Below are 23,772 nucleotides of genomic sequence, written 5' to 3'. Positions count from 1 at the left end.
TGGCTGGTGCTGCACTAATGATGACAAAGACCATTCACTTTGAATGGGCTGTGTTGGCATTGGCGCGTGGCTTAGTAAACAGGGGTGTTAGGATAAAAAAAATTTCTTAAAACATTAACCTGTTTATCATATGATAATTTGGAATCCAATATTATCCCAACACTCTAGAATTATCTTCAATTTCTAACTTCTCACCAGAAGTTAGTGTCAGTGACCTAGCTGGAATTTTTTCTATATCCCCCAACCACAGAATTTTTAGTTGTCTATTCATTTAGCTGCAAAAAATGATCAGTAGCCCATTTATAAGTAAAATATAATTATTGATTATTCTCAAATCTTTCTAAGGTGGGGCATAAAAGAACAATATCAGCACAGGACAATATATAAGCTCCAGTATTTAACAAAAGGCTACCAAGTGATCTTAAATAAATATTAAACAACTAGCAAAAAAGGCCCGTTTCTGACACAAATGAAACGGGCGCTAGCAAGGTTTTCCTCAGTGTGTGAGAGAGAGAGTGAAAGTGCGAGTGACTGTGTGAGAGAGAGAGTGAAAGTGCGAGTGACTGTGTGAGAGAGAGAGTGAAAGTGCGAGTGACTGTGAGAGAGAGAGTGAAAGTGCGAGTGACTGTGTGTGTGTGTGAGAGAGAGTGTGAAAGTGCGAGTGACTGTGTGTGTGTGTGTGTGAGAGAGAGTGTGAAAGTGCGAGTGACTGTGTGTGTGTGTGTGTGAGAGAGAGTGTGAAAGTGCGAGTGACTGTGTGTGTGTGTGAGAGAGAGTGTGAAAGTGCGAGTGACTGTGTGTGTGTGTGAGAGAGTGTGAAAGTGCGAGTGACTGTGTGTGTGTGTGTGTGTGAGAGAGAGTGTGAAAGTGCGAGTGACTGTGTGTGTGTGAGAGAGAGTGTGAAAGTGCGAGTGACTGTGTGTGTGTGTGAGAGAGAGTGTGAAAGTGCGAGTGACTGTGTGTGTGTGTGAGAGAGAGTGTGAAAGTGCGAGTGACTGTGTGTGTGTGTGAGAGAGAGTGTGAAAGTGCGAGTGACTGTGTGTGTGTGTGAGAGAGAGTGAAAGTGCGAGTGACTGTGTGTGTGTGTGAGAGAGTCTGGGTGTGAGTGTGTCTGTGAGAGTGTGTGTGTGAGAATGAGAGACAAAGACATTGTGAGAGAGAGTGTGTGTGACAGAGATACCTCCCTCCCTCTCTGGTGTCAGGCCCCCCCTTCTCTCTCTGGTGTCTGAGATTGCCGCCACTGCACCCAAGCAATTGGTGTGCTGGAGGAGGGGGAGAGAGTGAGAGTGTGTGTGTGTGTGTGGGGGGGGGAGGTTCAGGAAGCAATGCCAGATGACAGTGTGTGTGTGGGGGGGGGCAGGGGGTTCAGGAAGTGCTGCCAGATGAGAGAGAGAGTGAGTGTGTGTGTGTGTATGGGATTTCAGGAAGTGCTGCCAGATGAGAGAGAATGAGTGTGTGTGTGTGTGTGGGGGGGGGGGGGGTAGGGGGGTTCAGGAAGCGCTGCCAGATGAGAGTGTGTGTGTGTGTGGGTTGGGGGGTGTGGGGGGTGTTGGGGGTTCAGCTTGGAAGAAGAGGGGTGTGGGGGGTTCAGGAAGCACTGCCAGATGAGTGTGTGTGTGGTGGTGGTGGGGGGGGGGGGGTCAGGAAGTGTGGCCAAATGACAGTGAGTGTGTGTGTGGGGGGGGGGGGGGAGTCAGGAACCGCTGCCAGATGAGAGAGTGAGTGTGTCTGTGGAGGGGTGGTTTAGCAAGCACTGTCAGATCTTAGTGAGTGAGTGTGTGTGCTGTAGAGTTCAGTTGGGTTGGGGATTGTGCTTTGAAGAAGAGGGAAGGAAGCGCTGCCAGTTTTTGAGGTTGTGTTTGATGAGTGCCGTCACCGCCCCCTCCGCGCGACGCACCCCCCTCCGCCGCCAACCCACCCACCATTGCGTTGTTTTGCTGGCGGGGGACCCAAAATCCCGCCAGCAGAAGTCCTGTGTTGTCTGCTGACTCCAGCGTGTTCTTCGGCATTGCTAGCCTCTGCAGGGCGGGGTTATTTGCGTCTGACGTCCTGCACGTGCAGGACGTCAGACACACAGAAGCCCTGCCTGCAGAGGCTAGCAATGCCGAAGATCACGCCGTAGTCAGAAGTCAGGACTTGTGCTGGCGGGGTTTCGGGTCCCCCGCTAGCAAAACAACGCGAGGGTGGGTGGCGTGGGGGGGGGGGGGGCGGCGCGGGGGGCGGGTGTTGCACCTCCAGCATTCTGTGGGCGGGGCTTCTTTTGATCTCCAGAGCTTTTGTGGGTGTTTTGTGGGGGGGGGGGGGGGGTGCAGCGCAGGGGTGGGTTGTGGACCTGGAACATTCTGTGGGCGGGGCTTCATTGAGACTCCTGAGCTTTGGAAGTGATTTTCCCTGCAGTTTGTCCGCGGGTGGGTCGGGAGGTTGGTAGCCAGCATTTCCTAGGCAGGGGGAGGAGTAGGGAAACACGCTCCGCTTGTTTCCCTACTCCTCCCCCTGCCTGGGTGCGATCCCTTCTTTCAGTTTTCTGTTAGCTTTCCGCCCTCAACGTCGTGACGTTTGACGCGAGGGCGGGGCAGACATGGTCAGTGAGGTGGCTTCACCACCATGAAGTAACGAACCCTTCAGGGAGTGACTGAGTGACTTCAGAACGTTGTCTTCAGAACGTTGAGGGTGAGTTTTATTATAGTAGATAACGGAGAAAGTGGTAAGCCTTGCAGCACACTACAACTCTGATTCCAACTCATTTATCTCCTTTTCACACTAAGATCTACTTCTCAAAAAACGTTTGAACCAGTCAAGTACTACAGATCCCTGCACAGGACCTACACACTAGCTGAATGCTTCACACAAAATGGAAGTACTCTCACCTAATCAGCAGACAAAAGTGGGAAATGGAGAAGGGACATGGGATATTCATTAATAAAAAAAATACTTTATTGCTGATACATGTACAAACATGCTAAGGCTCAACACAGCACCGTGTTTTGGCACTAAGTGCCTGCCTCAAGAGTCTGTGGGACATGAAACAAATAAAATGAAATATAAGGTAATATGAAATACAAACATATTGGTAATTGTGCATATAAACAATTACATATTGCTCTTCCAAAACATAGTATTGCACAAAATAATTCAAGGTGAACATAGTTATGTTTGATGGACAATTTATACGTTAAAGAGTATATGCATTTATATAAATAAAATTTAAATATTTTAAAACCTTCTTAAAAAGATAAAGATTTTAAGAAAAACGTTGTTAAAATTTTTTTAAAATATATTAAAAGGGACATGTATAAATGAATATTTATGAGACCAGGTGTTGATGTCTGAAGGTACTGTAGCAGATGTAAAGGTGTGAATGACTTCATACATGAGAGAGAAAGAAAGAATGATGATTATAAAATGAAAAAGATATGGTGAAACAAATTATTTAGCGCATTTCAACGGGTTTGCAAAGGTACATGATTATACTTATGGACCAATGGTAAATGTTCATCTTTAAGAAAGAACCATCCAAAGGCTAAAATGATGTTGGGAATATATTTAATATAATAAAAACTTACCATAAAGTGTTGTATCCAAAAGAACGAGTCTGACATTTGAAGGTGTCCTTAAATGAACGTAAGACTGGTCTAGGAGTACGTGGAAAAAAAATGCAAAATCAGCAAGGTACTGTAAAAACTAGAAAGAGTAAAGTATTGCGTCAAAATGCAGTGATTACTTGAATACCTATTTGTGTAAATATTGAGATAACAACCTATAAGGGTGTATGGACACTGTGCACGTTACAGAAATGTATGCAAAGAACGTGAAATGTAACGATGAAATACAAGAAAAAGAGGACCAAAAAAGAAACAAAGACTCTGTAATCGCTGTCCGATTAGACAGTTGCTAAAGGTGGAAACTAAACTACAAAAATATTGGGGGGGGTGGGGGGGAAGGAGCGGTGTGATCACCATCGGATAGAACCGCTGCTAATAATGAGAGATGCATTCTGTGATGAAATAAAGTGTATAGAAGTGACTAAAACATGCTGTGAACCGGAAGATTATGTGAAGAGATGATGGATAAAGAGATAAGAAATGACAGCTGTACGTACTGCACATGCTGCTGTAATGCAGAAACGTCATATATAGTGAAGCAGTCTCATCTAACTGTACAAGAGAAAAAAAAACTTAGTGGTATAAAATCCAAAGTGAAATTATTTTGGCATGTCATTACTTATTTACTTATTTATCAAGACAGTAGTGTGATGTGAATGTGTGGACTGAAGACTATGTTGCAGCTTTGCAAATTTCTTCAATGGAGGCTGACCTCAAGTGAGCTACCGACGCAGCCATGACTCCGACATTATGAGCCCTGACATGACCCTCTAGGGCCAGCCCTGACTGGGCATAAGTGAAGGAAATGCAATCTGCAAGCCAAACAGAAATGGTGCATTTCCCGATGGCGACCCCCATCCTGTTGGGATCAAAAGAAACAAAAAGCTGGGCAGACTGTCTGTGGGGCCTTGTCCGCTCCATGTAGTAGGCTAATGCTCTCTTGGAATCCAAGGTGTGCAAGCTGCTTTTGCCAGGATGGGCATCAGGTTGGGAAAAGAATGTTGGCAAGACAATAGACTGGTTCAGATGGAATTCCAACACCACCTTTCGCAGGAACTTAGGGTGTGTGCGGAGGACTACTCTGTTGTGATGAAACTTAGTATAAGGTGCATCCACTACTAAGGCCTGAAGCTCACTGATCCTATGAACTGAAGTAACAGCCATCAAGAAAATGACCTTCCAGGTCAAGTATGTCAGATGGCAGGAATTCAGTGGCTCACAAGAAGCTTTCATCAGCTGAGATCCCATGACACTAGTGGAGGTTTGACAGGGGTCTCTAACAAAAGCAAACCTTTCATAAAGCAAACAATTAAAGGCTGTCCAGATATGGGCTTACCTTCTACAGGTTGATAAGCACTAATTGCACTAAGGTGAACCCTAACGGAGTTGGACTTCAGACCAGACTCTGACAAGTGTAGAAGGTATTCAAGCAGGGTGTGTGTAGGGCAAGTAAGAAGATCTAGGGCCTTGCTCTCACACCAGATGGCAAACCTCATCCATTTAAAAAGAGTAACAACTCTTAGTGGAATCTTTCCTGGAAGCCAGCAAGACCCAGGAGACACCCTCCGAAAGACCCAAGGAAGTGAATTCTAGGCTCTCAACATCCAAGCTATGACAGAGACTGGAGGTTGGGATGTAGAAGTGACCCCTCGTTCTGTGTGATGAGGGTCAGAAAACACTCCAATCTCCATGGTTCTTCAGAGAGGGAACCATATCTGCCGCAGCCAGTATGGCGTGATCAGAATCATGGTTCTGCGGTAATGCTTGAGTTTCAACAAAGTTTTTTCCACTAGAGGAATCGGAGGATATGCATACAAAAGACCTGTTCCCCAACTGAGGAGGAAGGCAGGCATCTGACCCTAGTGTGCCGTGGGCCTGAAACCTGGAACAGAACTGAGGGACCTTGTAGTTGATCTGAGTGGCCATGAAGATCTACCAAGGGGGAGCCCCACGCTTGGAAGATCTTGCGAGCTATGCCCATATTGAGAAACTACTTGTGCGGTTGCATTATCCTGCTCAGCCTGTCGGTCAGGGTATTGTTTGCGCCTGCTGGAAAAGTGGCTTGAAGAAACATGCCATGTTTGCGAGCCCAGTGCCACATCTGGACGGCCTCCTGACACAGAGGGCATTATCCGGTGCCCCCCGCTTGTTGGTGTAATACATTGTAACCCGATTGACATGAGCTCCCCATCCCGGGAAAGATAGTCAGCACTTTTTGTTTCTGAGGAATTTGGAATGGAAGTCCTAGAGTCAAACTGGATCGAACTGTCCACCATTGACGAGAGCGTACAAGCTCTGGGGACACTTGAATGACATCTTCTAGACTCCCTGTGGCTTGATACCACTGAGAAGCCAGGGTCCATTGAGCTGATTTCATGTAAAGACGTGTCATGGGTGTAACATACAATATGGAAGCCATGTGGCCCAGCAATCTCAACATCTGCCAAGCTGTGACCTGCTGAGAGACATGAACCTTGGACACCAGCAAGGTAAGATTGTCTGCTCTCGTCTCCGGGAGGTAAGCTTGAGCCCTCTGTGTGTCGAGCAGGGCTCCTATGAACTCCAATCGCTGAACAGGGTGGAGATGGGACTTAGGGTAGTTTAAAGCGAACCCTAGTAGCTCGAGCACCCGAATAGTCATCCGCATGGACTCCTGAGCACCGTCCTCTGAGGTGCTCTTCACCAGCAAATCGTCGAGATAGGGGAACACATGGACTCTTATTCTGCATAGCAATGCTGCAACTACCGTTAGACACTTGGTGAAAACCCTGGGAGCTGACACGAGGCCAAAATGCAACACGCAACACTGAAGTTGATGTGTTCCCAGCCTAAATCGAAGATACTTCCGGTGCGCTGGAAGTATAAGAATACGAGTAAATGTATCCTTTAAGTCCAGAGAACACAAACAACTATTTTTCTGAATCATTGGGAGAAGGGTGCCCAGAGAAACCATCCTGAACGTTTCTTGGACTAGAAATTTGTTCAGGGCCCTTAGGTCTAGAATGGGATGCATTCACTGTCTTCTTCTGCACAAGGAAGTACCTTGAATAGAATCCTTGCCCTTCTCCCCTGGTGGAACGGGTTCAACTGCATGGGCCTTCAGAAGGGCGGAGAGTTCCTCTGCAAGTACCTGCCTGTGCTGAGAGCTGAATGAATGAGCTCTCAGCAGACAATTTGGAAGGTTGACATGTCAATTGAGGGCGTATCTGAGACTAATTGAAGAACCCACCGGTTGGAGGTTATAATAGGCCACCTTAGGTGAAAAAATTTTAGCCTCCCTTTGACCAGCAAGTCATCCGGGACAGACACTTTTATTGCGCTATGCTCTACTGGAGCCAGTCAAAAGCTCGTCCCTTGCTTTGACTGGGGAGCAGCAGGGGCCTTAGGTACACGCTGTTGACATGAACAAGCACGCTGGAGGGCTCAGCCTGAGTAGGCTGACGAGTCGAAGAAGTGTACCTATGCCTAGAATAGTAGTAGAAACCGCTCCTTAGCTTGCCCAAAAACCCTCCTAGCCGAGGAGGTAGGTGTAGAAGGTGCCCAGTGGGAGACAGAAGAGATTGTATCAGTATGCTTGTTGATTTGGTCAGCGACCTCCTCAACTTTCTCTCCAAAAAGATTATCCCTCTGGCAAGGAGCATCCACCAACTGCAGCCATGAGAGTCTGCGCATTGCTATACTTTGAGCAGAGATCCTGGATGCCACATCAAAAATGTTGTCTCCCTGGCCAAGAACTTTTGACACGCCTTCTGCTGCTTGACCAACTGGCGAAAAGGCTCGGCCTGCTTTGGAGTGCAGCCACAAAGTCTGATAGCTGTCGTACTGAGTTTCACAAGTAGTCGCTCACGAAGAGCTGGCAGCATTCTATACGAGAAATGAGCATTGAAGCCTGATACATCTTCCTCCTAAAAGAATTCAGGGTTTTAGCTTCTCTGTCTAGGGGCGCTGAGGCATAGTCCCTAGTACTCCTGGCTCTTTTGAGAGCCGACTCCACCATCATGGTTCACCATGGAGCTGATACTGGGTGTTAATCTTCTTAGGCATGACAGGGACTGACAGAGGGGACTCCCAGTTCCTGAAGAGGACTTCCTTGAGTACCTCGTGGAAAGGGGAGCATCTTGGCCTTGGGCTCATCCTCCACTTCCAAAGGAAATAGAATGACATCAGCCATACCCTGACAAAAAAGATGGAAATGAAATGATCTCCGGCAGAGACCGTCTCCTTTCAGGTGGAGGGAAGGGTTCAGAGGGATTCCCATAAGACTCATCTGAGAAGTATCTGGGATCCTCCTCTGAATCCCATGAGCGCTCCTCCTTGATGTTGTCAGTATCTCCCTAAAGGGATCACTGAGACCGAACCTGCCTCGATGCTGAGGAACTGTGCCCTCGAGAGCAGCGTTGACAAGTCAGCTCCTGTCTTGACACCGGCAAAGGTTCCTCCACCGACATCGAGGGGGTACTGGCTTGGGTGCCAGTCGACACTGGGGCTGCAAGTGGCGCCAGAATCCACACCGCAGGCTGAAGGCCAGGCAGGGCCACAACGGGAGGTATGGCAGGCGCAAGCATCCACAATATTGTTGCACACCGCTGCATGAGGCCATCTAGCAGCTCTGGAAGCAAGGCCAGATGTGTTCATCGAGGGCTGACAAGGAAAAGCTGGGGTGCTGGTAGATGCACATGCTGCAGAACCATTGGGGTCAACACAGGAGCAGGATCTTGGCTGCTTGGAGACAGGCACATTGGCACCTCCTGTATGGAGGGAGAGCGATCCTCCCAGCGCCAAAGCTTCTTGTGTGCCAAATCCTTCGACGCCCTGGATTTCTCAGCACCATGTGTCGAGGGTGACCAATGATAATGCTTCTTGCCCTTCACCCCAAGCATGTCACCAAAACTCCTCTGTGCCGATGAAGACATCAATGTTGCCTCAGGTCCTGAGGAGCCTGCACAGCAGGAGACCTCGAGACAGGTGGAGACCCACTCGACACCTCACTGCTCCCAGTGTCTAAGGGTCTAGAAGCAGCCAGGCTTACCGATGCTCTCGATACTGAAGTGATGCTTGACTTCAATGCCGAGGAACCGGACTTGGTTCCAAAAATCCTCTCTCGTTGAGCATCTCAGGAAACCTGCAGGGCCACGGTTGCACCCAAGACACTGCAGACACCAAGAATGGGTGTCCCTTGGTGTCCTTTCCCAAGATAGTTTGACTGCACCGGGTACAGCGCTTGAAGCCACTGGAAATCTTCGTGGGCATAGACGGAAAAACTTCATCAGCTATGTTAAATGATGCGATGGTGCCTGAAAAAGGCACGGAGAAAAAGAAAGGGAAAGACCTGACCGAAGTCAGGGCCTACAAACAGCCCAATGACGTGACAACAGAAAATAAAAAAAACAAACCCGGGCAAAATAAAACTAAGGAAAAATAAAGGACGGGTTTGTAAGGCCCAAGAAAAAGAGCCATAAGAGAAGCATAAAAAAAAAAAAATGCACTAACAGCTCTCAAAAAGACCGGACGAGTGGAGAGGGGACAAAAATAAGCACCTTCTCCTCACTGAAACAGTGTTCGCATGACGGGCGGGAAGGCACTTGCGCATATGCGGTGGAGCGCGGCATGTGCTCCACAAAGCTCTCTTTTTTTTTTTACTATGGCAAAAGTCAGACCGGGTTATACGGATCAGTGTCACCACTTGTGAGAATATAGAAGCCTACTTGTCCTCTGAGAATTCATATTACCTTATATTTCATTTTATTTGTTTCATGTCCCACAGACCCCTGAGGCAGGCACTTAGTGCTGAAACACGGTGCCATGTCAGGCCCTGCATGTTTCTACATATAATCAACAATAAAGTGGGGTTTTTTTATTAATGAATATCCCATGTCTCTGATCTTTCTCAGGCTTTCTCCACTTTTCCCACTTTTGTCTGCCGACTATGTGGGATTTCTCTCAGTTTCTCCTTTTTTCTCTCCAGGAGTCTCACCTAATACAGAATAAGAGACCTCAAATTAGAAACAGGCAGGTTAAAAAAAAAAGAAATCCCCCAGAAAGCTACATTGAGAAGCGAAATGCTGGGAAAGGAGAAAGTATTTCTCCTTTACTTTGCATCATCCAAAACCAGAAGTGATGCATAATATGCTTAGCCGACAAGTCCAATCCTGAAAAATAGAAAAATTTCTTCCTCTGTTATCTGGAAATCTTCTCTCTCTAATTGGGTTGTTCCCAGTCCCTCTTTTCCACTTTCTCTGTGTCAGTCTTAATTTTTTTTTCTTTGGGTCTTCTTTCCATTTTTTCTCTAACCTCCTCTACATGTCCAGAGAAAGTACCTGCATATAATGTGTACAGCGCTGTGTATGTCTAGTAGCACTATGGAAATGATTAGTAGTAGTAACATTTGGCACTGTGGCTACCAGAATACATTAAGTTTTGGGTGGTGCACCACTTATTTTTGGCATGACACTTGCCGCCCCATAGCAGCGCCTATACCAGGGCAAGAAGTCATGTTAAATATATTTTTTAAACCATTACTATCAGAGGTATGGGACACAGGAGTTACTCATATGTGAGAGATGCGTCTCACATATATATGACACTATCCCCTGGATTCTATATAGGTCACCCACATTTGGGTACCCAGGGCACTTGCACATGCAAATTGGTTAACAAGGCATCAATAATTTGCACCTACTGCAGAAGGCTTATTGCAAAAACAGTTTAGAAAGCCAAGGTTTCACCTATATTTACAAGCCACAATTGTATGTAAATAAAACAGAAGTTGTGTTGAAATTGTTCTCAGAAAAAAATATGGTTCTTATCCTGCATCAAGCCTTTACCCTTTAGTGTAGAATTTGTACAGTTGCATGTTATACCACAAGTTGTATTTTCTGAGCCTAAAATGGTGGTTGAAAATTCTTTACCTTACCAATAATCCTCTTGCATTAGTATGTATTATGAACAGTGGAATTTAAGTATGACATTGATATACTGGTTAGCAAATAGCTGAATCAGACAAAAAGCGGAAGAAGCCAACCATCCTACATAAAGCCAACTGAAAGGTTTCGAACAGGACAAGAAAAGAGGTACTAGAGGTAAAGGTCAAAAGTTTTTTAATCAAAACAAACATTACAATGTCCACCACTAGGCATAAAAAATCCAATATGTCAAACCAGCATCTCTCCAACTGCTGTGTAGAATACACCAGAGAGAAAACATAACAGAGTGAATGGACCCAACACAGATCCATGTGTCGGTACAAAGTGCCTGTCTCAGGGGTCAGAGTCTGACGAGTGCAGTGTTTGGATGTAATATTGAAAGACACCTCTGTAGTAACAACAATGGACACTGAGAAGCATTCAGAAGGACACCATGTAGCCATTAAACGCAAAAAATGCCGTTCATGCGCAGGTTGGGTCCATTCACTCTGTTATGTTTCTCTCTAATGGATTCTGCATAGCAATTGGAGTACCTCTTTTCTCACCCTGTTGGAAACCCGTTGTGCACCCCTTTGTTGAGCTTTTCTGTTGGCAAATGGCTGATACACTTGTTTGTTAACAGCTTGTTTTTAATATGTTACATTAATTGTGTAATGTTCACTTTCTCATCTGCCTAGAATTGTAGGTAGATCAAAACAAATTTAAATTAAAAAATATTTTAAGATGTTTTTGTTACCATCATAGGTATATATTTGACAAGATAAATTGCTAAAGATATTCCACTGAATTAATGCTTATGTTGAAAAACTGATATATTGTTTCCCTAAAATTGTTTGTAAGTTTCATTGTAAAATTCACATCTCTACTTGTACACTAAACTAAAAATCCTAAAACCACCATCAGCATTGAAGGGGTAAATCTGTTAAACAACATTAAACAGGTTTATTTTTTTTAACTGACATTGTGTGAGACAGATACTTTAGACTATCGAAATACTAAAGCCTATTCTTCAGTCTTGAAAAAATAGAACTTACACAGAGTAAACTTTTATGTTTGGTGCATGCTTTCCTGCAAGACTTAATTTCCTTGCTTTTTCTTCCTTTATTTCTGGATCAGGTAATTCTGAGCTATGTTCACATCTGCAAATACATGCTCTCATTAGCATAAACATCTTATTTGAAACTAAATATTAAACAACTTTACATATTTCTGGTAAAACAAAAATATCAGTACTATGATTGACAGTAATATGTTGGCCTCCATAATAAATAACTGCAATGAAAGATTTAAAAGTGAAAATCTTTATGAAAATTCTGTTTTCACCTAGATAAAATTATGATTTATTCTAAAATGAACAATTTTTACAAAGGTATCTTTAGCCAGTTGGCTTAAAGTGTTACTGACTAGTGAATGAGGTAAAATCCAATGATTTTAGAGCTATATCTAAGTAGAAAACATATCTGACAAAGAAGCCTTCGGCTGCAAACAATGTTTGTATACATTTTCATAATCAACACAGAAAAAAAAATATGGTCTGTCCATCTACACCAACTGCTCAGTTCTAGAGTCCTATCCTTTCTCACTCCACTATTTACCTATCCCCATTTGGAAAGCTAACATTTAAGCCTATTCAATTTTCTATCTTTGCTCAGCAGACTACAACCTTCTTACTCTCCCGCCCCCCTACACAGATCAGTTTAACAACCGCCAGTGACACTGCTTTCAGCTATCTTGGTCCTAAACTGTAGAATAATAACCTCCCTTCCTGTATCAGTAATCAACCCTCTCTTCTGACCTTTAAATTAGACCTGAAAACATGTTTTCCTTGACCTTTCCCTCCTCATGATTAAAAAAAACCCAAAAAAACTGTTTTTACTGTACATTTGTGTAACGATCGTTTTTTAATTTCGCTTTGTAAAGTAGATTTTCTATTTTGTAAACCACAGTGGTATATCAAGTTTTATGAAATAAACTAGAAAAAAAAGGCCCGTTTCTGGAACGAATGAAACGGGCGCTAGCAAGGTTTTCCTGGGAGTGTGTATGTTTGAGAGAGAGAGCCAGAGTGAATGTGCGGGTGTGTGACAAAGTGAGACTGTCTGTGTGACAGTGTGTGTGTGAGAATGAGTGTGTGACAGGGCCCCCTCCCCTGTTCCTAATGCCCCTCACCCTGATCCCTCCCCTCCTTTTCCTCCTCCTTCCCACACTTTGGGTTCCTTAAGGCTTTCAAAAGTCTAAGTACCCCCGTGGCACTAACGCTCAGTATCCGGATACCCCACCGCTTTCCTCCTCACCCTTCCCCCAAGATGTAATACTTTTACATCCTTCATTTTTTAAAAATAGTGTCCTATCTACCCTGTGTACAAATGCCCGGCATTCAGATTGTGTTCCTCTCGTAAATTTTCATTTCTTTCATTCATTCAGAACTTGCCCCCCACCCCTGAACACTTTTGGTTCCTTCAGTCTTTTAAAACTCTCCTATGTACTCTATGTGCTAATGGCCAGCATTGAGATTGTTTTCCTGTCCCAAATTTGCATGTCTTTCAGTCGTTCAGAACTCCCCCACCTCCCCCATTTAACACTTTTGGTTCCTTCAGTCTTTTAAAACTCTCCTATGTACCCTATGTGCTAATGGCCAGCATTGAGATTGTTTTCCTGTCCCAAATTTGCATGTCTTTCAGTCGTTCAGAACTCCCCCCCTCCCCCCATTTAACACTTTCGATTCCTTCAGTCTTTTAAAACTCTCCTATCAACCCTGTGTCCTAATGGCCAGCACTCAGATTGTTTTGCTTTGCCAAATTGTCTGTCACTGATGTCACTGAGGTCAGTGTGTGGCTGCCTAGCAGACCACTTCCGGCAGGCACGGTCCCAAGCACATCCTGTTGGAGGTGAGAATTATTATATAGGATGTTGCTATCTATAACAAGATGTTACCACCTGTTTATTCATACATTCAACTTTTTTTTAGGCTCACACTGGTTTATAGTTTTTGTAGATCTCCCCCCGAACCTTCCGGTTAACACATTTTAAAATTTTTGCTGTGGATCCTCAGAAGCTTGACTAGCTGAATGCAATGTTTTTCAAAAGCATACATTGCTTTTTCGTAATTTCATCAAATTTTTCAAGAGTTGTATGCATACTATGCTACTTAGCTTTCAAATGTCAATCCCGAGGCTCCAAGACAGACATTTTGAAGGCTAAGTAATATATTATACATGTAACTCTTGAAAAATTGGATCAAATGACGAAAAGGCAGCACATGCAATTGAAAAAGGTTATATGCATTCAGCTAATCAAGCTTCTGAAGAGCCACAACAAAAATTTTAAAATGTGTTAAAGATTTCTATAAGGTTTTTGGGGGGAACTGGTGACAACTGCTAAGTAGTATGTAGATGCTGGGATAGTGTCTAAGATTTTAATGAGTAGCATGTCTGCAATTTCATGTTTGAGGTCTGGAGGTGAATTCCATCTGGTCCAAAGCTATTAAGCTTGGCACTTTGCTGTAATATAGCTTTCAATTCACAGTGATTTGTTTCAGTTCTTTGATCACCATTTTCAAACAGCAACTCTAGTGCAAGTGTCCTCTCCTGCCCCTCCCTCAGCATCTGCTTCAGTAAAGATGGAAGCTAATTATTCATCGGGGGGGGGGGGGGGTTGTGCTATTTCCTCTTCCTCTCTCAGCATTCTTTTTACTCCCTGGTCATAGTGGCCCATCTACCTCCTTTGCAGACTTCTTACATCTGATATACGATTGTACTTTGAGTACTATATGCAATTCTGGTCATTCCATCTCAAAAAGATACTGTGAAACCAGAAAAGATTCAGAGAAAGGCAACAAAAATTGAAAATGATATGAACACCTCTTATGTAAATAGGCTAAACAGTTAAGATTTTACAGCTTGGAAAAGTGACAACAGATGGGCTATGACAGAAGGTTATAAAATCATGAGTGAGGCTGAACAGTTTAATCATTATTTATTGCATTTGTATCCCACATTTTCCCATCTTTTTGCAGGCTCAATGTAGCTTACAATACATCTTGAAAATGGAAGACATTAGGAAATAAACATTTAGTGTTACAGAGGAATCTTGGGCAATATAATGAAAAGCAAGATAGTATAACAAGCAATATGATTATGATAAGCAAGATACTAGCATGACAAGCAGATATTATAAGACAGTTTTGAGTATATGAGGAGGAATTGTGTGTGTTACATTGGTTGATCTTTGCGGTATGCCTTGTTAAAGAGATGGGTCTTCAGCAGTTTGCGGAAGTTCATTAGTTCGTGAATCGTTTTTAGGTTGCGCGGCAATGCGTTCAATAGCTGTGTGCTCAAGTAGGTAAAGTTTGATGCGTACATTAGTTTGTATTTTAGACCTTTGCAGTTTGGGTAGTGTAGATTGAGGAATGTGTGGGATGATCTTTTGGCATTCCTGGGTGGTAAGTCTATCAGGTCTGACATGTAGGCTGGTGCATCTCCGTGAATGATTTTGTGGACTAAGGAGCATATTTTGAACGTGATGCGTTCTTTAATTGGGAGCCAGTGTAGTTTTTCTCGTAAGGGTCCAGCACTTTCATATTTTGCTTTACCGAATATGAGTCTCGCTGCAGTGTTCTGGGCTGTCTGAAGTTTCTTGATTATTTGTTCTTTGCAGCCAGTGTAGAGTGCGTTACAGTAATCTAGGTGACTGAGCACCATTGATTGTACCAGGTTACGGAAAACATTCCTTGGGAAAAAAGGTCTTACTCTTTTTAGTTTCCACATTGAGTGGAACATCTTCTTGGTTGTGTTTTTCGTGTGGCTGTTGAGGGTTAGGTGTCGGTCGATGGTGACTCCAAGAATTTTCAGGGATTCTGAGATTGGAAGGTTCAGATTTGGTGTGTTGATGGCGGTGAATTCATTCTTGTTATGTTGAGAGGTGAGTACTAGGCATTGGGATTTTTCTGCATTAAGTTTTAGCCGAAATGCATCCGCCCATGAATGCATGGTTTGGAGGCTTTGGTTGATCTCATTGGAAATTTCCTTTAAATCATGTTTAAATGGGATGTAGATCGTTACGTCGTCTGCGTAAATGTATGGGTTAAGGTTTTGATTTGCTAATAGTTTGGTTAAGGGTATCATCATCAGGTTGAATAGGGTCGGCGAAAGGGGGGATCCCTGTGGGACTCTGCATTCAGGTATCCATGTGGCTGAGGTAGTCGAATTGGATGTCACTTGGTATGATCTTTCAAATACTAAATCAAAATGTGGTAAATGTGAACAAGGGTAGGACTAGAGCCCAGATAAAGTGAAGCCCCACAGTGGGTTAAGATGAACAGAAAAATATTTTATTTAAAAGGTGCTAAGAGGGTCATGTTTGGTTCACAGGTATGGAAGAAAAGTAACATAACCTAATCCTTAGATATACTAATGCCCGCTTTTGGCCTGTTCCTATAGGGACAAGCCATGCACTACTGTCTCTTAGCACCACGCTCCACTTGACCCCGGTCTGGGTCCACAGAGTTAGCAGTACAATCTTTAGCAAATAACATAGGCTGGCCTGCATCCTGCCAGGTCAAAGATAGAAGTCTGCAAGGTCCCAAGTTGAAATTGACCTACCTGTTGTGGTTGTGCAGTTCACACATATGGTGGAGGCATATGCAATGGGTTGTTGCTGCTTCTCTCTGGGCTTCCTCAACCTAGTTGTGCCCTGAGCTTTTATACTTCCTGGACCACACCTTCCTAGCTCTGCCCTTCCCGTGTCACTTTCCTCCCTAGGTGGGACCGAGTTTTAAGGTGGCTCTGACACTGTAAGGGAGTGTCACTAAGGGGAAATAGTAACGTCCTATAGACTCCCTCACAAAGATGGAATATAAATCATTGTTTTTTTCACAATTCACCTTTATTTGATACACCACAAATAAAATGTGTCTAAGTGGTTTACAAAAATTACATCAAAAAATTGGGGAAGAAAATGGAGATACAGGAACACCTGGGTTATAATAAATTATATCAAGTAACTTATCAAATCATAAAACCAACAGAAATTCATTATATTACTATGAAGGGAAGTAAAAGACATAACTAAGAAAAAGTGGAATGAAGTTGCTGAAGGTAGGCAACTCTCAGGTATCAACAAAAGGAACTCAATTATATTGAGGTAGAAGGAAAAGCAAGAGTAAAATAATGGAAATTTCAACATTGCCTTGAAATTAATAAATGAAGTTCAGTTTAGTAAGAGGAAGCAAATTCCAAAGTGTAGGTTCAACAACACTAAAACTAGACACTTCTTTGGTATGTGAATGAATCTATAAAAAGTGGACATAACAAACATAAGTACATAAGCACATAGGTATGGCGATACTGAGACAGACCGAAGGTCCATCAAGCCCAGCATCCTGTTTCCAACAGTGGTCAATCCAGGAAAGCAGAATGAAGAGTACGAATAGGGGTATAAGAAGTAAGAAAATGCAGCATAAGAAGGAAGGAAAACTATTATGTTGAATCTGATTAAACAAAATCATAACTTCAAAAGCTATTCTAGAGGAAATTGGTAGCCAATGTTCAGACATTAGTAGCAGAGTGAACCTATCAAATTTCTTAGCCCCGTAAATTAATTTCACAGCAGTATTCTGTACCAGTTGACATCTTCTTATCTGGTACTGAGGTAAACCATATAGGAGAGATTTATAATAATCCAAATATGACATCCCCAATGAATGAACCAAGAACCTTTGTGTCAAAAAAGGAACCGGCCTATAGAAAGAGTTTTTTCTTTCACAAAGTGCATGAGCAAGCTCCAGCATCTGTTTCTGAAAGACCTGATCTAAAGATGGCTTTCCAAGTCAATTGCTTACCCTCGAAATGAAATGAGAAACAAATCTACTTTTGGGTTCTGCTGTGTACTTGTGACCCAGGGTGGCCACTGTTGGAGCATGGCTGAAACTAGTTTGCCTCTTTGGCAAGTTTTGCAAATCCTCTTGGCCTGCTGCATGTAGCTTGCGAGTCCTTATGCTCTCCCGATGATGGCATTGGCAGTCTGAGGAAGAATTTAACAGGAAGTCAATGAATCGTGGCTCCACACAATGTCTTGGCTTCATCATCAACATCAATGCACAGGATTCTGCAGCAGATCCAAGACCCATGCTCTTCCTGAAAGCAGTTCATTGATGCCAATACCTCAAATTACATCAGAGTAAATGTCAACTATACTGGTGTCCACCTCCAGTGGAGAGGAGGAAACCTCCAAGGCACAGTCATATGCTGGAGGCTACTCCTGCTTGATCCAGAGCTAGCTCCACTGAGGTACTGGGGGCTAGCCAGGCACAGACCTAGATGTTTCCATTAGCATTGCTTCCTTGGTCTCATCAGCACACTCCTGGAATTCTGATTTTAAATCTGAAGAGCACTGCTCCATTGGCTTGCCCTAACACCCCTTTTCTCCACACAAAGTGGAAGAAAAAATCTTGCCCAGAGGACATCTCCTTCACAGATTTTATCAGAGAAATGATTGATACCATTTCATACAAATTTTATTTAATTTTAAAAAATTTTATAGATCACCTATAAACTAGGTGGTTTCCAGTTATGAACATACACAGTTAAAATGCCATCGAAAGAACAAAGAAATTACAGACTTAACATACAAAACTAGAAAAATAATTGATCTCTTCATTACATAACTACTATAACTGCCTCAAAAATATGCTGTCACAAATAAGCGAGTCTTCAAGGATTTCTTAAATTGTGTCAAGCTGCCACAAAGTCGGAGTTGGTCAGAAGTGCATTCCATAATGAAATTGCTGCAGATGCAAAGGCCGTAAGCCATGGTGTCCATGGTTTCAAAGACTGTGGAGAGTTAGCAGACATCAACATGGGGCATATGGAGGCTGCTGAGTCACACGGCCTCAACAATGAGACACCCACAACAGCTGAGAGAACATTTTCACTGCATAAACATGATCGTATTTCTCAGTTTTACATAGAATTACACTGGTTGCCAATAGAGGTGAGGATTTTATTTAAATTTGCTTGTATACTGTTTAAAATGTTAACAGGGAATTACCCAAGCTATTTAATATCAAATGTAGAGTTTATGACTTATAATAGGTGTAGAAAATCTAATAACCTCTTATGCTTTTTCATTCCCTTCTCCTAAGGGGATTAGATGATTTAGTCTGTTTGAGCAACTGTTGGTTTTTCAAGCCCCAAGACTTTGGAAAGATCTAGCAATAAGGCTAGATAATTTGCACAGTTATGCCCCTTTCTGAAAATATCTCAAGACTACCTCTCTTTTTAAAAGATTTGTTTGTTAATTATTTATTTGGCTGTTATTTTTGTCTTGGTTTATCTCTTTAAGTTTGTAAATTGCTTTGAACCTAGTGGAACAAGCAGTCTAGAAGTTCAATGTAAAGTAAAGGATTCAGGTCACCCAGAATATGAGATGTAGTCTGTGGAGATGATCAATCCAGTCTGGCAAAGAATCTCCCTTTTCAAATTCCTTCTGTACAAATTGTCCTCATCACAGATGTGTCGAAACTAAGCTGGGGAGTCCATGTAGATAGCTTCTTTCAGATCCTTTGGTCTACTCTCAGGAAAAGCTTTAGCCCTTAACTTCAGAGAAAATATCTATATGAACACTAAAGGATTACAAAGAGTGGCAAACAAAATAATCCTGGTCCATATGGATAACCAAGTAACCATAAACCTCATTAACAAACAGGGAGCAATAGGGTCTTACCTTATGAACTAAACCATTGCTCATGGGATGAACCTCAGCAACTCGACTAGTAGGGAGATGAATGTCCTGGCAGACAAGCTGAGCTATGTACCGCAACCCATAAGCAGTCTTTGGATTCAGTATAGCAAAAATAATTTTTCAAATGTAGGGCACACCCACAGTGGATTTCTTTGTCTCTCATAAAAGTACCTCAACTGTGTTCTAGGATAGGGACTCACAGCAAGCTAGCTTCAAATGCCTTCCTCCTAGATTGTTGGGCTTTTCTTCTGTATATGTATCTTCTAATTTTGCTCATAGAGGAGATTCTCCTGTAACTCAAACAGGATTGGGGACCATGCTTTTCATAGGCCCCTACATGTCAAAGTAGATCCGATTTCCTCTCCAAGCATTATCTATAAGGAGACCCATCACACTGGGAAAGTCTCCAACTTTAAACACACAAGTTTGAGAGATAACATTGCATCCTGATATCAGGTCCCTCTCTCATAGCCTGGATGTTGAAGATGACCTTGGCTACCCTGAATCTGCCTATCATCACAGAGCTTTCTGGCTTCTGGGAGAGACTTTATAAGGTGGTCTTGTAAGTTTAAGTGAAAGAAGTTTGCCATCTGGTGTGGCAGAATGGTAAAAGGATTCAGAGCCTCTCTATATGCCTTCATGAGGGTTGAGCAGAATAAAAATACCAAGTTAAATTAGCAAAGGAAAATGGGTCAGAGCAGAACTAAAGCTTAAGAGATTTCAAGAAAGCTCTACTGAACAAGTGCAGGAGTTTCTGGAATTCACTGTTGTGCAGATCATCCCATTGCACTATTTGTGGCTGTGGGTCAGATAAAAAGAAAAAATCCATAAGAAATCCATACCAAGTCAGATCAAGTTCAGCATCCATCTGACAAGTGGCCAATCTAGGTCAAGTATCAGATGCCAAAAAAGTAGATCTCAAACTCAATTCCTAGTCTACCTAGCTAATTAATGGACTCTTCCTCTAGGAACTTGTTCAAACCTCTTTTGAACCTGCTGTGCTATTTGTCTATATGACACCCACCAGTAATAGATTCCAAAGAAGCACTGATAAATGTCAAACTATTTACTGAGCAGCAATTCAGTCTGGGAACTCAAGGTTTCCCTGAAAGAAAAGGACCAAGGCACCAAAAAACCCCCAAACCCTAACCCCTTAACAAAAGGGTTGGTCAGAGAGGAGGAGGATGGGCCTGGAACCTATAGGTGTTGTACCCCAAATTACTTGTTTGTTTGAGATGACTGACCAAGGAAAAGGAAATAAAGGTCTACCCAACCACCACAGGTTGCACAGGCAGGGTTCTTAAGTGATGACATCAAAGCTCTGTAGTTCTCAATCTCTATCTGTTGGCAGGACAGCACAAACCCAAGTGTTTGGACTGGTCTACAGACAATAAGGGAAAGGGAAATGGGACTTGATATACCACCTTTGAGGTTTTTGCAACTACATTCAAAGCAGTTTACACATATTCAGGTACTTATTTTGTACCAGGGGCAATGGAGGGTTAAGTGACTTGCCCAGAGTCACAAGGAGCTGCAGTGGGAATCAAACTCAGTTCCCCAGGATCAAAGTCCACTGCACTAACCACTAGGCTACTCCTCTGGTAAGGTAACTAAATACACAGAAATGAATGCACATCTTTAATATATAAGATTTTCTATAGAAATATAGTTTATAATCCTGTCCGGGGAGGGGGGTGTAGGGGGAAGGCCAAGGTTTTACATAATTCATTGGCCAACTATAACATCAGACATTTGGATTCTTAGCATAATACAGAATAGATAGAGACTTTGGTGGTTATTTTGATATTTGCACATGTCAATACTGACATTTACATGTGTAAGCCACATACACATATAAAACCAGATTTTAGAAAGTTATTATACATGCAAATCCACAATACCAAGGAAGCAATGCATGCAAATGTATATCATGCATATTCATTATGACTATTCTGAAAACCTGAATGTTTGGGAGTTCCCCAAGAACTGGGCTGAGCACCATTGCATTAGACCACCAGAGACTTTCTTTGGGTGGTGTTGGGGGGGGGGGGGGGGGAGGATTGCAGCAAAAAGAAAACATGCATTAAATTCCTCATAGATGCAACTGCTGAAAAAGGAACTAACCCTTCTACACCACCTCAGACCTACATTCAAGTTATATTGTATTGTATTGTAACATTTATACCCCGCGCTTTCCCACTTATTAGCAGGCTCAATGCGGCTTACATAATATATAATAGGTTTACACAGTTCGTTTTTTCTAGCAAAAGAGGTGCCGGTACTCAAATTCCAGGCCACCCTTCAGGGGTGGGGTAATCACTGAGGGTCCCACCCCACAATAGCCAGGCCCCCTGCAACCAGTCACAGAATCTATAACAAGGCAGAATTGGTGTGTAGAGCCTGAGCTCTTTCTTTAAAACTTGGGGTCCATGGGTCAATTTTAGCAGACAATGGAAAAGGTGCCGGTACTCAGTACCCCCAAGTACCCCATAAAATAAAGGCCCTGGGTTTACAAGAAAACACAAAAAGGATAAAACAGCTAAATATAGTAAATAAAGAGGTGAACAATAAAAGTGGGTAAGATGGGTAAGAGAGGAAGGTGGTAGAGGACGAAGTGGGAAGAGTGTGTAAATTGGGATAGTGCAGTGATGGCGAACCTATGGCATGCGTGCCAGAGAGGGCACGCAGAGCCCTCTCCTTTGGCACGCGCGCTGTCGCTGGTCCGCCCACTCTCCCTCCCACCAAGCACCAGGCCGCCCGCCCTTCCTCCCTCTTCCAAGCAAGCACCAGGCCGCCCTCCTGCCCTCCCAGCACCAGGGCCCCCCCTCCGAAACTGAAAAGGCGTACCTCAGGGTTAAGGCGGCAGTGGCAGCGAAAAGCTTGTTCTTTGCTCGGCGCGCCTTCAGCCTTCCCTTCTGTCTCTCAATCTCTGGTCCCGCCCTCATAGACGGGACCAGAGCTTGAGAGACAGAACGGAAGGCCGAAGGCGCACCGAGCAAAGAACACACTTTTCGCTGCCACCTTAACCCCGAGGTACGCCTTTTAAATTTCAGAGGAGGAGGGGGGGCCCTGGTGCTGGGAGGGCGGGCGGCCTGGTGCACGGAGGGAGGGAGGCCTGATGCTGGGTGCTAGGAGGGAGGCCTGATGCTGGATGCTGCTGGGTGGGAGGGAGGCCTGATGCTAGGTGCGAGGGAGGCCTGATGCTTGGTGGAAGGGAGGGAGGCCTGGTGCTCGGTAGGAGGGCAGGGGGGAGAGGAGGGTGGCTGGAGGGGAGAGGAGGGTTGCTGGACATGGATGGAGGGCAAGAAATGAAGAAGAAAGGAGGAAAGTAAAAAAATAAATGGAAAGGAAGCCCTGGAAACGGAGTTAAGAGAACAGATAGAGTGCAGCAGAATCAGAGACTAGGACCAATATGGATAGAAAAACAAAATCACCAGACAACAAAGGTAGAAAAAATCATTTTATTTTCATTTTAGTGTTTGGAATATGTCCAATTTGAGAATTTACATCTGCTGTCTTATTTTGCACTGGGTATACTAGAGCTGTAACAGCTTACAGAAATGATTTATAATGAAAAAAAATGTCATTTTTTTTCTCCTATACTAGTATAATATTTTCAATGATGTCTGTTTATATGCACCATGGCTGGTATAAGGGGTGTGGCTATCATAGGGGTGGAGTCATATGTGGTGACCCCCGCCCATAATGAGTACCAGCACTTTGCAATAAATTAGATTTTGGGTTGCTGTTTGTGCACTCAGTCTCTGAAAGGTTCGCCATCACTGGGATAGTGTGTTGTAAATTAAATAAGAATGAATAATGATGGTTGGGAGAGGGATGAATTCAAAAGGATAAATGAAATGGAGTTCAAAGTTCCCAAATTGTGAGCAGGCATTGTGCTAACTGCAACCTTTCTGTCTGTGCTACCTTTCCCCTGACTTTGGTTTAACTGAGTACTAAACCCCATTTACTAATCTTCTCCCCTCCCCCCATTCACAGAATGGCAATAAAACCTTCACATACACTTAAGTCTTTCATAGCCAAAACACATTACCATATCTGTAAGCTGCCATTCAGAGGAGTAAATAAAAGGAGTTTTTGGCATTAAGTTAGTCTAATACAGAAGGTATCTATTTTCTTTGTTTTGTTTCTATTCATACCTTTAAAAGTGGACTAACATGGCTACTGCACCATTTAGTCTCAGCAGGTATGCATATCATTAAAGTCAGCATTACAAACAGCATGGGCATCTTGACACCCTGTCAGCTGTAGCAGAGAAACCAAGGACCAAGACAAACAAAACAAAAGTATTCCTACCAGGGGTGTAGTCAGAGATTGATGGGGTGGAATAGGGGGAACCAAGTATTTCCTCACAGTCCCCCCCCCTACCCCCCCCCCCCCCCCCCCACAATCATAACTTTGCTGGCACAGTTGCTCAAGCCCTGCCAGTCAAAGTTTTGCCACCAGAGCCCTGCAGGTACTATCCATGAAGTGGGGAAGCAGGCAGGCTG

At 43.5% G+C, this 23,772-nt stretch overlaps 1 protein-coding gene across 6 annotated transcripts in view; it reads right to left on the bottom strand.

Annotated features, from left to right (window-relative positions):
- The window catches only part of LRMP (lymphoid restricted membrane protein), a 391,035-nt gene that overhangs the window by 14,513 nt on the left and 352,750 nt on the right, over positions 1-23,772 (bottom strand). For 3 of the 6 annotated variants that reach the window (XM_030213974.1, XM_030213976.1, XM_030213977.1), the window contains 2 exons: positions 11,560-11,664; positions 3,564-3,632 (listed from right to left, as the gene is read on the bottom strand). The exons of 1 other annotated variant lie outside the window; for it this stretch is intronic. In XM_030213974.1, coding sequence (XP_030069834.1) covers positions 3,564-3,632; positions 11,560-11,664 — 174 coding nt within the window. Of the gene's footprint in view, positions 1-3,561; positions 3,633-4,099; positions 4,155-11,559; positions 11,665-23,772 lie in introns of those variants that run through there. 2 more of the 6 variants (XR_003943302.1, XM_030213975.1) reach the window with 2 other exon arrangements.

The sequence above is a fragment of the Microcaecilia unicolor genome, chromosome 9, assembly GCF_901765095.1.
Source record: "Microcaecilia unicolor chromosome 9, aMicUni1.1, whole genome shotgun sequence".
In the NCBI taxonomy this organism is placed as follows: Eukaryota; Metazoa; Chordata; class Amphibia; order Gymnophiona; family Siphonopidae; genus Microcaecilia; species Microcaecilia unicolor.
Note: the sequence above shows the minus strand (reverse complement) of the source record. Positions and strands in the feature narration are given on the sequence as shown.